Source organism: Nothoprocta perdicaria, unplaced genomic scaffold (genome assembly GCF_003342845.1).
Source record: "Nothoprocta perdicaria isolate Ctin4 unplaced genomic scaffold, notPer1 scaffold_318, whole genome shotgun sequence".
Lineage (NCBI taxonomy): Eukaryota > Metazoa > Chordata > Aves > Tinamiformes > Tinamidae > Nothoprocta > Nothoprocta perdicaria.
Window position 1 is genome coordinate 55493 of NW_020455553.1, and position 17747 is coordinate 73239.

Here is a 17747-nt window from a genome sequence, read left to right on the forward strand (position 1 = left end):
TRTAGTCCATCTCTCTTAGTTTTGATGAARCAATGGAAATTGGACATATTTAGTTAATCACTCTTCGTGTATTGCTTTTCAGTGTTGCTGGCAGCAGCAATTCAAGCATTCAGGAAGAAATTTCCCATAGGAAGTCTCCYCATAAGCCCCGTTCTGTAGAGCTTGCATCCCAACACTCATCGGGACCGCGGTCTGCAGCATCTTCTCGCACATCTGCCTCCTCCAAAAGGAGAGGGAAAAAGAAACGTAAGTGCAATACTTAGCTGCAGGATGTTTGCGGTTTTGAAGAGTATTTGGGCTTTTTTTTTTTTTTTTTTGTCATAGTAGTTGCAGTCTTTCTGCTTATCCAGAAACCATAATCTCATACTGATGTGAGGATTTTTTTGGCTCTTTAACACGCTTTGAAAAATGTCTGTCACTTCCCATTTAAAAGGAAGGAGCAAACATGTCTGCAGCAGTTGTTCTCTGATTGCACAAGCTGTTTAGTTTCTCCAGTCAGTGTTGCAGCCAAAATTAGTGAATACTGCAGGGCAGTTTACGATGAAAGAGTCCTTACGTGGACATTGAGTGTCCTAACGTTCTTCTGAACGTCAAAGTGAAGGCGAGTCAGCTGTATGCCCTTGTAGTGATGACAACTGACTTAAAGTGAGCAGCTTCTAATGCAGGCCAACATAAAGTGGTTGTTCCATTTCCATTCAGCCCTGATGAGGCCACATCTCGAGAGATATTTTTGATTTTGGACTCCCCAGTAAGAAAGCAAGGTTGACCTCTAGAGTTCAGTGCTGGGTCTTGGACCAGTGACCTGGCTGAAGGGACTGAGTTCACRGTCAGCAAGTTGGCTGATGATACAAAGCTGAGAGGAGTGGCTGGTGCACCAGAGCACTGTGCTACCATTCAGAGAGCCCTTGGCAGGCTGGAGAAGGGCAGAGAGGAACCTCATAAACTTCCACAAAGACAAGTGCAGGGTCCTACACGTAGGGAGGAGTAACCCCAGGCACCAGGACAGCCTGAGGGCTGCCCTGCTGGAGAGCAGCTCTCTGAAGAAACCTGGTGGACTACAGATTGACCYTGAGCCAACAGGATGCTCTTTTGGCCAGGGAGGCCAATGGTATCCAGGGGTGCAGGAGGAATAGTCAAGAAAGGTGGTTCTCACCCTCAGCCCTGGCAAAGCCACATCTTGAGTGCTGTGTCCAGTTCTGGGCTCCCAGTACAAGAAGGACATGGAGCTACTGGAGCAAATGCATTGGGGACTACTATGATGAAGAAAAGGCTGAGAGAGCTAGGGCTCTTCAGCCGTGAGAACTGAGGGAGATTTTCAATGTGTTTAAGTATCTAAAGAGAGAGCATAAAGATGATGGGGCCAGGCTCTTCTCAGTAGTGCCCGKGACACTGCCAGGACAAGAGGCAGTGAGCACAAACCGAAACACAAGAAGTTCTCTCCAAACATAAGGAAGAACTTAYTTACTGTGAGGATAACAGAGCACTGAAACGAGTTACCCAGAGAGATTGTGAAGTCTCCTTCCTTGGAGATGCTCAAAAGCTGTTTGGACACAGTCCTGGCTTAGATGACCAACGTTTAGCAGAAGTTCTGTAGAAGGAATCTGTAGCAAACTTCCAATGAACTTTTGTGACTGAAATTCTGATTCCATGATTCTGTGATGCAGTGAGGCAGACACTGTGCAGGCTAGAGTGGTGCAGCTCGCTGCATAGGATTAAAGCCTTGAGTGAGTGAGTTTGCTTCAACTACCTGACTGGAGAATCCAGATGTGAAACCAGGCCCGTCTTGGAGATGGGTAGGGATAAGACAAGAGGCAGTAAACAAGAACTACAACAGGAGAGATTCCAGTCAAAAGGTAGGTAAAAAAATTCATAATGCAGGTAGTCAGACATTGGACAGAGTCCCAGAAGGGTTGAGATCTCCATCCTTAGATATATTTGAAACTTGACTGGACAGAGCCCTGACTAGTTGCCCTCTTTTTGGTGTTAACTCTTATTTCAACTGAGTGGGTGAATCTGGTGAGCTACCGTGTTCTCTCTTTTTCAAGTCTATCGTAATTTGTCTCTGATTGTAAACAAGTCATCCAAAAACAGATGGGCAGAAGGTTATTAACATTATTGAAAAATGTTCCTTTTTTAACCAGCCTTCTAACCAATTAGTAACTTTATTCCAATAGGCTTTTGAGCAATCAGAGCTATGGCCACCTTTACAAAGGGGACAGGCTTACTTGCTTCATCTCTAGATCACAGAGKTTACATTTACATGCACACATTAATAAATACTCTTCTATGGTAGCTTGTATATTGCGAAAAAGTGATGAAAATTGGGATTTRCGACACTTAATATTTAAATAATGAATAACGTAAGGGAAAAGATAGCTTTAAGATCTGTGAGAGAAATGTAAGATTAGGCATTCACAATGCTTTGTTACTACTTTCTTAAAATTCTCTTAAAAATAAAGGTAGGCTTTATTCTGATTTTCATTATTTAAGAAATGAAAGTGATATTTTGTTATCTTATCCTGCATCTCTACAAGTGAATATGATTGAGTTCATCTCTGTAGGAGATTGTCTGAGTTGCATTTTTTTTTTTCTTACTGGGTTTACTCAGAGACATTATTAAATGGAAAAAAAAAGTAGTCTTCTTATTTGTTTTGTGGCTCCCGATGGCTAAAATATTCATACGTAGAATACCAAACATGAACTTTGTCTTTCTTTTTGATTTTTAGGATTGGAATCTTGCAATGGAAAATCTCACCACTTTCCAGTGGAAGAAGAGAAAATGCCATCTGAACTGGAGCGGGGATCCCACCAGGCCAAGAGGTCCTTATCTAGTAACAGAATTTCTAATCAGGATCTTGAGCAGGCCCCAGATACTGATAGCACATTAGAAAATTTGTCTGCGCACTCCCTGATGAGGTAATGTGAACCGTCTGGGACTGAGTCTTGGTAGTGCTGTGCTGCATTATCCAAAAAATGGTTATGTCTTTGTGTATGCACAGTTGTGAAATATGCTCAGTTGCGTTTTCATTTTCTTCCCCAAAAAACAGCAAATAATGCAAATGGTCTTTCCCTCATTCTTTATGGATATAGAATGATCCTAAGGTGTTGACTTACTTCAGCGACCTGTGCTGATATCCAATGTTAAGTTCAAAAGCTCCTTTTGACCTACTGAGAGGTGCCAAGTATAGCAAAATGTCTTTTTAAGACCCCAAACTGTGGACCAAGCTGCTTACCTCAGATCCCTCTTTTCTCTTAGTGAAAGTTTCATAAAGTGGAAACTAAATTTTGTGTTATTTTTCACTAATAACAGTGTTTTTTATACGAGGGAGRTTTTCTTACCCATATTTATTACTGCCACACATTTTACTACATCCAGCAATGATTTTCTTGGATTGGAACAAATCGGATGCAAATAATCTGTTATCTTTTGTTTCTGTTATTATTTGTATCTGTATGCCAACTATGTTTAATACTGTGCGGGAAAACAGGACACTAGTAACTTGGTTTCAACATGGGTTACAAGTGTAAAACTTGTAAATGAGATTGTCATGAGACCATTTCTTAAATGCAGACTGAACCTGTGTAAACTGTAAAAGAACAGACCTTTTGCATAGACTTGTTTTAGTGGCATAGACTTGTTTTAGTGTTTATGTGCAGAAGAAATAGATTATTCCTTTGAACTCTTATCAAATGCCAGCACTTGAGAGTACTGAGTCCTTTCTTTTTCTTGGTTTTGTCGTCAGCTTCTCAGACAAGGGAAGATCCCCAAAGACACCAAGCTCTTCCCCATCTCCAGGCTCCCAAAAATTGCTGCAGTTTGATTCAGTAAGCAAAACAGGGGAAAGAGCCAAGTCACCTGCTGGCTTCTCCCCAAGTCCAGCTCCAGGGCTGAAACCTCACACAACCTTCTCTGACCCGAGTCTGGGAATGAGCAGACCAGGAGCAGGGGCAGCTTCGGCAAGCGGTGAGTAGTTTTGTTGTATATTTGCTCTTCGTTGCAGCGAGGCCTGTGGAGACTGACCACTAAGTCTTCCCCTTCAGGGTGTATGCGCTTCTCCCCTGCTGGGCTTCAGCATCGCTTCTCAGCAGAGCTGAACTACCTTAGTGCTATTGAGGGGTCGATGCAGCAGCTTTCGGATGTGGAAAGAGTACGAGGCATATCGCTTGCCCAGCAGGAGAGTGTGTCTTTGGCTCAGATTCTGAAGGTAATGGGAAAGTATTTCCTTGACTTAACCTTCCTGCTTTATATTTTGCAAGAAAGTGAATCAGATTAGATAGCTARTAGTTTCGTTAGAGATGCAGAGAAATCTTAATGGGAGATGGATCTCTGATGGTGTCATTTCGTTTGGATTGCAGTCTCGTGTTATTTTTCTTACTGGTGTTGAAGAAATAGTGGGATAGGAAAATATGTCACCATTAGCTGAAATCACGATTGTGGCTGGGCACTTCAGTAAAACTAGAACATAACTAATTAGCAAGTCTGGAGCTGGATCCTGATGCAGTGCAGTGTAATTGTTCAGGCATGATCTTTTGTCTTACTCAATGCAAAAGGTATTTTGGGGCAAAATTTCCTTCTGACAAGATTTTGTGTTCTAACTTAAAGTAGAATTAATTGATCTCCTAAATCATCTTTGTTTCCACACTGAAGTGGCAGCAGATGAGGTATGTGCCTATTTTAAAAGGGAGATAATCGGGAGGTAGGTTGAAAACTTGACTTTAGCAGAAGAGGCACCACTGGAGGAGATCTCTCTCTCTCAAACGTAGCTGCATACAGAGGATGAGATGAAAGGATTTTTGCATTTAGCTTCTGATATTAAAACTYATTTCCTTAATCTGTAGGCAAAGCAGCAGCGCCATGAACGGGACTTGGCTCTTCTGAAACTAAAGGCAGAACAAGAAGCTTTAGAAAGCCAGAGGCAACTGGAAGAGGTAAGGCAGAAGGCAGCTCAGATAATGCTGCTCTTCAAAATAYGTGGAATGTATAAAAGACAAAATGCTGTAAATAAATCCAACCTCTCAATATTCTTAATGTGAAGCTGTGAACGTACAGAAATAGCGAAGACTTTGAACGTATAGAAGTAGTGAAGGTGTTTATTGCATCTGAAAAAGGCCCTTAAGGAACAATTTTCAAACTTTTTTTTTTTTTAGATTGTGAGAAATAAAACTGTACTTGCTAGCTAGAGAATTGTGAAGAGCTTGCTTAGCTGTTTTTTTCTGCACAGGTCCATGCAGAGTCACTACAACAACTGGTTCAAGCACGGCAAGAGGCTGTAGAAATAATGCAAGAAAGCACGTGCAAGATTGTAGCCAAGCAGGTAGAAGCTGCACTTCTTACTACAGATGCAGCTCGCCAGATCCGTGAGGTAAGATCCTGTGTGATAGGAGACACTCTTCTGTTTTCAGTATTACTCAAACACTGTTATTCCTCTAGATTATTTTCTGTTTCGTGTGGCTTTACCTTCACACCATGAAAAATGATAAAACTTAAAAAGAGCTTTTCTGGCATCACAGCTTAGAAAGAAGTCAGTTGTCAGAGTTAGATTCCTGTTCATTATTCTCACATTCTTCCAGTTAATAAACGATTCAGAAATTTGTTCTTCAAGGACAAATTGATGACAGTAAGCATAGAATGTGTAATTTGTAAATGTTCTATCAGGGATTGATCCTGTATCTGCTTTGTATGCATTTGAATTGGGAAAGAAGGAAAGCTGGAAATTTGATTCCTTTAGACGGAGAAAGGGAATAGCTAAAACCAACAAACAAACAAGCAAAAAACCCTTCATCAGAGCTCTACCTTTGGTCCAGAGTTTAAAATATTCTCTTTCAGAGTTTCTCTTCATTCTCAATTTGGTATACAATTATTTTCAGTTATTAAATATACTTGCTATTCCCAACATGTAGCAGCCACTTCACACAGGTAAGAAGCACAATAAGCAAAATTCTTTTGCTTTGTCATAATTTTGGACTCTCAGTGACTATGAAGTTGGGTTATTAGATGGTGTGCAGGAGGCCGATTGATGGATATGAGTACAGAGTGATGTTTCTTTGCAGCTTACACACTGGCACATKTTAGCAGTTCTTCAAGGTGATTTTATCAGAAATTACAATTGTAGAGCATGAATTTAGTGCATCTGGGGTTTACCAAATACATGAAGTTTAAATAATTCTCAAATAGACGAGAATGATTTATGCTGGTGGAACAGAGAAACTCGGACATTTGAGGYAGTATTGCTGGTAGGAGACAGAGTGGATAGAGTGGATAGACTTGGATAGAGAAAGACAAAGAAATGTCACTGAGGAAGTCAAAATGAGTAAAAGTAAATTAAGAAACAGGGACAGAGTCAAGATACCTATTTATTTATTTATCAGTGAGGAGTTTTAATTTCTTGTCTTGATTTAAGTTTGAGTTAAAGAATAAGAGGAGATKGTGGGAAGGTTCCAGAGAATGACCTAGTCAGTCACGATGGACTAGCAGGGTAGAGTTTATAGCCATTTTCAGAAGTGACTTGTGGGCCATTAGAATAAATGCCCATTTAAGTGGAGCACAGCAATGGACGTGCCGGTCACCAGTGTGTGTGATATCTTTTGGGATGTACCATGTAGTTTCTCATATATAAAGGAAGGGAGTTCATTTTATGCAGTGGTTTCAATTAGATATCTGTTTATCTTATGCAAAAGAGATAATATAACATGCTTTTATATAAGCTTTTTTATATAAGGGAAGGGAAGGAAAGGGAAACAGTGAGCCATGCATACAGACAGTCGAATTAAACATAACTGATCTGTATGTTGGAAAATTACATGCCTTAAAGAGGAAAAGGAAAAAAAAAAGAAAAACTTAACATGTATATTTGAAGTTCTTTGAAAACACGTCATTACTGCTAACACCACCTCACCTTTTGGTTCCCTGCTCTTGAAGGTGCAGACATTTGAACAAGAGCAAAATTAGTAAAATCTGAGGCTTTTTAAAATAGTGTTACAATATGCTGTGATTTTTTAAAGTTTTCTGTCATGTTTCTAGTCAGTGGATGTCATATAATAAAAAAAATATGAAAAATAATTGTTTCTGGCAGATTTTTAAAAATAAGTTGTAGCTCATAGGATGTGTTCCTATGTGGAAGTCATTCTAGTTAGCAGAATTCAGRTAGGTGATCAGAATGGTGTGTTAAGGAGCAATAAATCTTTCGCATGTCTGTAGTTTCACATGGATAATACCATATATATACACTGTATATGCCGTATATGTATACATCGTATATGCAGCACAGTATGCACCTCTTACCAACAAATTTACACATATGTAATTATAAACAATGTCAAAACCATGTGTTTCACTCATCTATTGAATAAATCAATAAGCTCCCTGAAAGAGGAGCTCCCTGAATAAGCTCCCTGAAAGAGTTTGTTGCATTCTTTCTCATTTTGGTTTTTTTTTTTTTCACACTCAGATGACAGAGTTAGCCCAAACCTCAGACCCTGTCAATGCTCCAGCTGCTCCAATGACAACCTTGTTTGACCACCAGCGGCAGCATCACATGGAGTTCATAAAGCAGCTGAGAGCACGAGCTGATGCAAACAGGTATTTTCTAATGTATTTCTCATCTTGARGAGGGGGGTCTAGGGTCTGTTTGGCTTTGCTTCTCCTGCCTTATGAAAATCATAAGGTGTAGTAAGAAGTGAGAATTTAAGAAGAACTTAGATGGCATCTTTCTGCCCATAATGGTATATCCCAAGCACGAGATACTTATTTAGTGAAACTGTTTATAAAAAAGAAGAAAAAGATGCTCTAAACATTTTGTGGTTTTATTTAACTAGTCTAAGCCTTAAGTGGCCTTTTCAGAAATTTATTTCTTCTAGTAAGCTGATAGGGAAAAAATAGAAATTATTATTCTTTGTTCTAAGACCATGCAGATTCAGCCCAAACACTTCCCTTTTTCAGGAAATCTGTGTCTGGTGCCATTTCACAGAGTAAAGAGGAGAAAAGTGACTCAAAGCAAACATACTCACCAGTGTTTGATAGTTACTCAGAATCCTCAAGATCAAAAATTCATGATCAGAGGTAAGAAGAGATATGATCACACATTTTATTTCTGCTATAAAGAGGAAATAAATTTAAAAAYACAAAGGAATAATGAGACGCTTCTTTAAGGTGTTCTTTTTTGTTTAAAGAGGAAAAGTCTATATTAAACTAAAGTTGATTTTAAACCTTCTGCAGGTGAAGCTTTTCCTATGTTCTAAAGCTCAAAGGTTTATATTCCTACTAGAATTTGCTTTGTATATAACTGTAAAATCCTGCTAAACTGCCACAGCATAATTATGTACTGTGGGTTAATATTTTCAGATTTATATTTGCTGTATTTGTTTAATGTTTTTCTGTTTCATAACGTAGGAATCTAAGAATTCCACACCTCCTTTCTTACCGTCTTACCGAGCTATGTTAGCAAGAATAGTGAGCTGGTCAAGGGAAGTGCTTATTCCACCCTATTGAACACTTGGGAGACTGAGCATAGTGTCCACTTCAAGGCTTCTCAATTTAAAAAAAAAAAAAAACCCACACACCCCCACCTCCCCAACAAAAACAACATCAACAAAAAAACTCACCCAGCAAAACCTAAGTATTGATTACTGCCAGGATGTTGGCAGTCAATATGTACAGTAGTAATGTAAACTAAATATTTTGAAATGTCTGAAGTACTATACTTGTGGGGTTTTTGTTTTATATGCATGCATGTGTGTATATTTGTCTGTATATACATACATATATATGTGTATGTGTGTGTTTTATGTTATTTCTTGGTGAAACAGTAGTACCAGCAGCCGCCAGGAGAGCCCTTCAGTCCCATCTCCTAAGGAGAACGAGAAGAAGCTTTCCCGGCGTGAGAAGACCAGTAGCTGTATTGAGGAGCAGGCTTGTGCTGCTGTGGATGACTCCTTGCCGAGCGATAGTGTTTTGTCGCTGCCAGATGATAAAGGTTAGAGAGATCAGAGAGTGGTTAAGGTTGGAAGGGACCTCGGAGGTCATCTAGTCCAACCCCCTGCTCACGCAGGGTCACCCAGAGCACGTGGCACAGGGCTGCATCCAAGCGGGTTTTCAAGATCTCCAGAGAAGGAGACTCCACAACCTCTCTGGGCAGCCTGTTCCAGGGCTCTGTCACYCTCACAGTCAGGAAATATTTCCTTAAGTTCCTGTGGAACTTTTGGTGCCTCAGCTTGTGGCCGTTTCCTCTAGTCCTGTCGCTGGCCACCACTGAAAAGAGGCCGSCCCCTCCTYCWCACTRCCTCCCTTGAGGTACTTAAAGACACTGATCAGGTCCCCCCTCAGCCTCCTCTTCTTCAGGCTGAACAGGCCCAGGTACRTAAATAATTTGGTCCGTGGCGAATCTAGAGATGTTAAGGCAGGGAAGGAGGGAGTCGTGTTTTGGAATTGTCCTCTGAAATAAATGAGGCAGTACATGTGAAGGAAGCTGAGCCCCAGGTAGATTGCTGGCCTCTTAAGTGGTAGCAGAGAATGGCACATCCCATCCCAATGGGATGGTATACCTTTATATTTGTATAAAGAACTTCATTATGTCTTTGTTAGCTGAATAGTGATATTTCATTATATCCTCTTAACTCAAAATTCAGCTCTTCTCAAAAAGGAAAAAGCTCTGCTCAGAAGCTCCCGTTTTTCTGCATTAGGTTAGTCATCCTCTCCCCTTTTACACCTTTCCTGAGATGAAGCAGAGTTGCACAGCCTTTTGGTACATACCTGAGAATAAAACCACTTCTCTGATTTCATCTTCAGATTCTGCTTCAATTGCAACAGAGTATTCTCTGAAATTTGATGAGTCTATGACAGAGGATGAAATTGAGGAAAAGTCTTTTCGGTCTTTGCTGCCCTCTGAGAGTCATCGCAGAATTAACCTGGAAAAGAAACGGGGTAGTCGGGATTCTGATGAGGAAGCCTGCCCGGAAAAAGAAGCTCTGTCATCTATCAAGGTAGGGCAAGTGATTGTAGTTAGGGTAAATAAATTGGCCTGAGACGCTCAAGCTGGTGAGCTTAAAGCAAGCCGTTGGGTTAGTTGTGTTTGCAGGCTTCAGATTTCTCTTCTCCTCTTTGGGAGTGGTATGAATCATGCTGCATGGCAGTGTGTATATTCAGTGTGATCAGTATACATATATAAAAATATATGTGTACATATATAAAAATATATATGTATATGCATGCACATACTTATACACATAATTTTTAAAAACTCTGTAATTCCTGTATTATCAAATCATGCTGAGTCTGTCTTGCCTTCCAGGAGCTAAGCATGCCATTCTCAGGGGGGCAAGATAGTTTTTCTAAGTTTACCATGGAGATGGTAAGGCAGTACATGAAAGAGGAAGAAATGCGAGCAGCTCATCATTCCTCACTGCTTCGGCTCAGGGAAAAAGCTTTGAAGGAGAAGACCAAGGCTGAACTCGCCTGGCTGGAACACCAGAAGAAGTAAGAGAGCTCTGAATATGCCTTGTTATATATATGCTGAGCTTATGCCAGTATGCTCACTGGTCATTTTCTTGTGCTTCAGCTTGATTCTATGTGTTTATTAATTCATTTGTTTATTTTTGTGGATTTTGTTCCTGCTCTTTCCCCTCTGTTAAGCTTCAGTAAATGAGCTCATCTTCTGATACTTACAATATATACAACTATTGTCACTYGAAAAGAACGTAATTTTTCAGAACATAAATTGTACTTTGCCATTTACATCAGATATGATTAGGTAAAAAGAATTCAGTTGAGAGAGATTTGTGTTATCAGTCAAAGAGAGTGTAGTTCCTCACTTTAAAGGTCTTAACCCTGGAAAATGTAGAAGTGGTGATGATCCAAGATCATCTTAATTGACTTAAGCCAAATTTTGTCAAYCTGCATATGTGACGTCCCTAAAGATTTTTTTTCAACCTTCCGTATTCTTTTTGTGAAATTCCAGTAGAAATATCTACTGATGCTACTGGATAGAAGTTGCCTGATTTAATCAGTGGTATTTTCCGCTTCTTGCAAATTGGTGACTTACTGTAGGAGAAAACCTCTGTCCACCAGACGTTTTTTTTCTAGCTGTTTTTCATTGTGGCCTCGACAAAGGATTGTGAGGCAGTGCCCCAAGGGTCCATTCTTCTGTCTTCTCAAATGAAGAGCAAGCTGCYTTTGCAGCACTTCTGTCCATTCATATAAAATACTGTATTATTAATAATATTATTATTAAAAACCTTGTTGTACATTATCTGTGTACARCCTTTCCCCCCCATCCCCCTTCTTATTTAATCCCTTCTCCCTTTTTATTTGCAGGCACTTGCGAGACAAGGGAGAAGACGATAAGATGCCTCCTATAAAAAAGTTAAAGCGTAACCTGTTGCTGAAGTTACAGCAGGAAAAGGTAACCAGTGCCATGTAGGAAAAAATGTAGAAAACACTGTGTGATGACCAAATATTTTAGAGGTTGTAAAAGTATTGAAAAGACTGCTGGGCGTTTTGAGTAGAAAGCTGGTAATATTTCTTTCTAATATGTTTTATTTGTATTTCAGTGGCGTTTTATCAGTAGTGTCACTAGTGAAGTTCAGATGTGTTAATTAAATCTTCTGTGTCTGCTATTGAAGTTGCAGGCTAAAGTTATTGAAATTATGTGATAAACTAACAAATGCAGCTGTACAGGCAGTGGCAGGCGTAAAATGTGTCTGAGCTCTTTGTCACTACAGTTATTCTGTTTACTCTCTACATAAAAGGCAGAAATTAAGCATCTTCAGGAAGCCAACAAGGCTGCTCGGAAAGAGAGGCTGCTGATTCTTAAACAGCAGGCGGAAATAGAAAAAATCCATCAAACTACAATGAAACTGCAAGAAAAACTGAAGTCTGCAGGAGAAAACAAGCTGGTAAGTGTCRGTATAGAATTGGGACTCTTCCCTCTTTTGGTTCTGCAGCTGATATTTGACTTCAGTGTTTATAGGAATGTGAAGCTACTAATCTGAACCTATCACTGAACTATAAATTTCTTTTTCCTCAGACTCTCTCATCCTCTGCATTTCAGCATTTTCATCTGTTTAATGTCTTTAGAACATAGTTTAAGGAAATGTTCTTGGAGAAGCTTTAGAATGGATATTTTATTTTAACCAAGCAGTAGGTGTTGGTTTTTTAATCCTCAAACTCAGCTAGTGACTTTGGGTGTATWACTTCTCTGGACAATCAGCTCTTTCAGGCTCCGATTCTTGAAAAGTTTGGGCCTTTGGGAATTGGATTTTTTTACCATGAAAAGTTGGAATATACTTGCTGATAAGTGGGAATAAGGGTTGTGTAGGAAAGAATGCTTTAACTCATTTTAAGTATGGCCCTGTTGGATGCTAAAGAATTAAAACATAAGCTCTTAAAAATAAATAAAAATAACACACACACACAAAACAAACCAGATTTCCGCTCTGTGTGTGGCTTAGTGTTCGCATTCTTGGGGGAGGTTTTTGGTTCTGGATACAGTTCAGAACCAGTGGAGACTTAAATAATGGAAGAAAATAAAGGAAGTAGTAAAAAGCTGTGTGTAAAATAGAAATTAAGTTGGAGTGCTAAGTTAGTGTTGGAGTATGAAGTTAGTTCATTGGAGATCTGCAGGTAGACAGATTTATCTGAGGTATTATTTGATATAATCTCTGAAAAGTGTAATAAATTCAGACAATGAAAAAAAAAAAGATAATAGACTATTTTTACTCCAACAGTTGAATTTAATTGTTTTTTAACATACATTGCAGGAACTTCCCAGTGAAGATGACATCAAACAGAGCAATGCTTCTAGCCCTCTTCCAACAGATGCGGAAACACGCACTCCTTCCCCAGTCTCAGTTTCCAGCAGTGAGACTAGTAGCATCATGGAGAAGCTTAAAAAAATGCGCAGCAGAATGGATGAAAAGTAACTAATTCTATTTTTCTTTTCTTTTACAAAATTTATTTGCTGTTTTAACAGAGAAGTTCATTTTTTTGCCATCATCTATCTGCACAAATAAGAAAGACTAGAGCAGTTTATATCACGCATATATAAATACTTTGATCTACACTGGCATATAAGTTTTAACTCTCAAACATAAATTTTAACTCGCAAGTCTGGCTTGCCTGAAAAAGAGCTGGTTAGATGCATTAAAATGATTTAATTATTTTTGAGGATAATATTTTAGGGGCTACTCTACTTGCATGAGTATTGACATTCGAACCTTGTTAGCTGGCATGCTGTGTGGTCCATGATACATGCACAAGACTGTTTGGAAAGGGCAATTTCAATGTTTTCTGGACTTGATAGATTCCATAAAAACACTTAAATTTAAAAGATTGACATTTGTGCATACAAGGATTTGAATGGTACAGCTTGATGGTGCATCTTGTCAAAGTACGACTTGCAATCATAGACCTTAAGTTAGACAGTCAGTGCCGTCTGTACTTTGTATTGGCACTTTTTAATTTAGAGAATTAAAATGAGTGATGCCTTGGAATTACTGTGTCTGTTTCTGTCTTGGATTGAAGCATAGGTTATTAATAGTTGTAGTCATGTTTGTAGGGAAAATTAGTAACTGATTTTGAGATCTGATTCACAGTCAGCTTGTTGAGCGCACAAGCTCTGCCTTGTATCCAACTGCTGAATTTCAATTCCTGTTGCCTTAAAATCAGCTAGAGATGAGTTCTGTAAGTATTTGGGTAATGAACGAAGGTGGTGTGTGGATGACTGAAGACAGTTAATAAGACCTTTCCTTTTGTCCCAAGAGGTGCACATACTGGAGAGGAGAGAGGGGGGAAAAAAAAATGAGAGCAACTCTTTCTCTTCAAAGGAAATAATCAAGTATAAATTCATCTCCTGGGCCTGAAAACTTAAGATAGAATTTGTTGATGTCATCCATTGAATTGTTTTGAACAGAAGAAATGGTTTCTGCTTCTTTTCTGAGTACATTTTGATTTGTCTGCTTTGAACATTGCAAGTGCTTTACCAGCATGTACTCAATGGTTCCGAATCTTGAAGTTTTTGTTTGAGACTTTTTTTAATTTTTTTTTAATTTGGTTACTAAGTTTGATCACTACATATTGATCCACGTAGATGATCTTTATAATTTTTTTTTTTTAAGTTTGAAGGTAGCATCCAAAAAAAAAGCATTACAGGCTGTAAAGACTTGTAAAGAAGAGCTGTCCGTGACTCCTTAACACCCTAGTTCCTTGTAGTCTGTTGGGAAGTGCCTTTCCCATAACTACGTACCCRGTTTTGATAAAGATTTTTTTAAAAAGTGATAGAAAAAGAGAAAAGAAGATAAAAATGGTTCTAGTTGCATARTCTTTCCCTATTCAAACCTGTAATGAACATTTTTGTCAATACTGGTTTTGAAATCTTTTATTTTTTCCTTGTTTCTTCATTGCTAAGCAGCAGATGTGTTTCCAGAAAGACTAACATACTAGTATATTAGTTGTCTTCACTATTACAGAGAACAGTACCAGGCAGAAAGTATTCAGTATCCTTRTAGTTACTTTATTTATTTACATACTTGCTCACCTTCCTGCAATCCTGGAACTTGATTCTCTGGAACTTGATCTTCCTGATTGCATTGCTTTTGCACACGTTTTCTGCCTTTTTTTTGTAATGGGAGTTTTGGGGGATTTCATTTTGTTTTTCAGGAGCGCCAACTTGGTATCTTTTTAGGTACTTATTTATAAGGCGCAAGAATAGTGAAATACAGTAAGATATTGTTCATTTGGAATGTAAGAATAGGAAGCTGTCTCTGCATATTGCACAAGGAAAGAAGCTGAATGGTGAAGTATGTTGGAAGACAGCAAGCCCTGCTGGGCTGGGTCTTCTGTACTCCCTGGCAAAGGGAAAATCCTTTCACATCCTTCCTTATGAGACAGCTTTAATATCTCTCTTCTGCTAAAAGGGGAGTGAAAGGTTTAATCTGTGAATCCTTGTAGCCTGCATGTGAACAGTAGCATGCTCTGTCAAAGAGAATTAATCCCTTTTCCCTTGCTTCTCATGCATATGCAGCTTAATGATAATCTGCGCAGTAGATGAACTGATTAACTGCTTGTTTTCTTTTGCTTTTCTTTATGCTTYGTGATACACAACTTTATGAAGCATGTTATCTTTCTTTAAATATGGTCATTCGTTAGGAATAAGTTAAAGCAGTCCTTCTTGAGCAAATGCCAGTTTAAGCATAGTCATGTAGATTTTTTTAAAARCAGATGTTACCTGTCTGCAGTTCATACCTCAAATGAAAGAGTCAATGTATGACAGTTCCAAGAGGGAGTCAGTAGTGACCAGAAATCTGCTTCTGTCTTGGTCTTTCCCTGCAATTGCTCACTCYTTAGAAGCTATTTATTTATTTCTTTATTGCTCTTTTACTGGGGCTTCCCTTTGGGGAAATAATTTGATTCGGGTTTGGCCTGGTGAAGGAAAATGTGTCTAAGATTTCAGGCTAACAAAGTTGTTCATATCACAAAACCARCGTGCTTTTTAATGCTAATAATATTCTCTGTTGAGGGCTGGAATAGCAAGGGCTGCAAAATGGTCAGGTTGAGATCTCTTAACAAGTGTATGTGGAAGTTTGCATCRGAGTAAAACAGCTCCCTCCAAGATGTGAGGAAAAAATATGGTTGAAGGTGGCATGCCTCTATTTAACAGGAAAATAAAAGTTGAATAGACTATGCATAAGTGTATATATTCTATTGCCTTCTACATAATAATATATAGTTTTTCTGCTTCAGGATGTTAGGTAATAAGTATACAATGTCAAACGCAATTAATTTTAAAGTTCTTTGCTAGATGCTATCCTTTTCTCATTCTTTCTGTCTTTTGCTATCTTGGTTTTAAACTCTTCCTCCTTATTTTGTAGACACTGCTCTCCTGTTCACTACTTCTTCTCTGTCTTTACGTCTCACCACTGGGCCTCTCTCAGTGTCTGTTTTCCCAACCTCCACCCCAAATTCCAGCTGTATATCTACAACCAATTGGTCAGGTAACTACCTTTCTCAAGTGATGGACTCTTTGATAGAGCATGCTCTGTTCAGACCTAAAAAAAGTCAAGAGGTTCCTCACCAGCAAACATTTTTGACCAACTTTAGTCACTGTTTCCAGGTTAATTTCTTATTATTGCTACTGCACTCGAAATGACAGTTCAGTTCGCTTTGTTCCCACTGTTTTGTTGTTGCTTCAGAATAGTCACTGAATTGTCCAGTTTGGGCTTAAAGCCAGTGTACSTTGAGTGTACATGCAGTATAAATAAAGTCGAGAGCACCAGGTTAATACTTCTAGCTCTGCAACTGGGCCATCTTGGTCTGCGGTCTCTTTTCCTAACATTTTGGAATGGGGTGGATAGAACATGTAACGTTAGCACCAGAGAAATAGTCAAAAGTCTGTAAATCAGGATGATGTAAGTGCTGCTGCTTCCTCCTCACTCCCCGGCTTTTCTGCCTTGCATCCTGCTAGATGTGTGTTTGGATATTTCCCTTGGAACCGCCCCGCTGTTGAGGATGGTTGTGTACCCTTGGTGTTCAACTGGAACCCTCTAGAGTGTAGTGAATACTCATGTAGCATGTGTGCTGCCTTGTGGTCCTGGCCATTAAACCCCAAGGTAATAAAAGAGTCTGCGTCTTTAGCCGTGTTGCTTTAATCCCTTCCTTTTTTATAGATCAAGCTTTTAAACCTTTCTTTGCTATAAACATTTCTTTTAACAGACTGCTGATTTCCTTATTAGTCTTTGCATAGTATTTAGTTATATGCTTATTTAGTTAATTCTCCTTCATATTGTGGTCTTCCCATCTAATTCGTTTGACATTGTGTTGAGAAGCTTTATTCTTTCAAATCCAATTATTTTAGTCTTTCCCTTGACTTTCAGTACAGTTAGACTCTCCTCTTCAAGATATGGTCAACCATGAAGACCCAGAGGTTCTGGCGAAGTGAATAGCTGGTGACAGAAGAAGAAAAGGTTGCCTTGCGCATTGAGGTCATTATTGTAGAATTGGCATCTATAACACATTCCACGCATATGAGCTGCTCAACTCATTGGAGTTGTGCAACTGAACCCAGGAATTGAAAAATCTGTTAGTACTGGGGAAAGACAAAACACAGACAACTATGACTATTGTTGCTAATTTAGTCTCTGATGTTTAATCTGTTGATTTTTGCCAAGGGGAGGCAGCGTTGCCTCTCTGTAGAAAGCAATAATGTCACAGACAAGGCCATAGAACTCATTGCCACCTGAMAGGTGACAGGTATTCCAGAAAGTCTACAAGATATTTCTGTTTTTCATCCATTCTTGTCTTGACTCTAGGAAAGAGAATAGTGGCCACATTCCAGATATCTTACTAGCTGCTGAAACTTTTACCTTCATATCCTGTCTGTTCTTCGTCTTATTTGTATGTGTCTTGAAGTAGACATCTGAATCTTTACCTTTCTGTTAAACTGCCAGATCACTTCTCCAGGGAATAGAAAAAGCACTAGGAGGGCAATCAAGAGATGATCTCTCAGCGGGTGAGACCTGTGGATTAGCCAATTGGCCTTGTCAGTCTCTATGCATAAAAGGGTCTCTGAAACACAGAAGATTAAAAAGCACATGTAAAGTTAAAAAAAAAAAAAACTGCTTTGAGACTAAAAACATAGATGCTAAGTGTTTGGGTTGGCTTGAAAATTCCGAATTATAAAGACATTTGCACCATAGCTTCTGTACTAATCAGGAGCTCTCTCTCTCTCTAGCTGCAAACCATATATTTTCAGAGTGAT

General features: G+C 39.0%; 1 protein-coding gene across 1 annotated transcript in view; it reads left to right on the forward strand.

Annotated features, from left to right (window-relative positions):
- The window catches only part of CEP350 (centrosomal protein 350), a 59798-nt gene that overhangs the window by 19859 nt on the left and 22192 nt on the right, over window positions 1-17747 (forward strand). Inside the window, exons 13-26 of the mRNA XM_026042905.1 lie at window positions 83-246; window positions 2727-2916; window positions 3744-3964; window positions 4042-4205; window positions 4840-4929; window positions 5223-5363; window positions 7449-7579; window positions 7940-8059; window positions 8806-8972; window positions 9785-9978; window positions 10287-10471; window positions 11309-11396; window positions 11743-11889; window positions 12754-12911. Coding sequence (XP_025898690.1) covers window positions 83-246; window positions 2727-2916; window positions 3744-3964; window positions 4042-4205; window positions 4840-4929; window positions 5223-5363; window positions 7449-7579; window positions 7940-8059; window positions 8806-8972; window positions 9785-9978; window positions 10287-10471; window positions 11309-11396; window positions 11743-11889; window positions 12754-12911 — 2160 coding nt within the window. The remainder of the gene's footprint in view (window positions 1-82; window positions 247-2726; window positions 2917-3743; window positions 3965-4041; window positions 4206-4839; window positions 4930-5222; window positions 5364-7448; window positions 7580-7939; window positions 8060-8805; window positions 8973-9784; window positions 9979-10286; window positions 10472-11308; window positions 11397-11742; window positions 11890-12753; window positions 12912-17747) is intronic.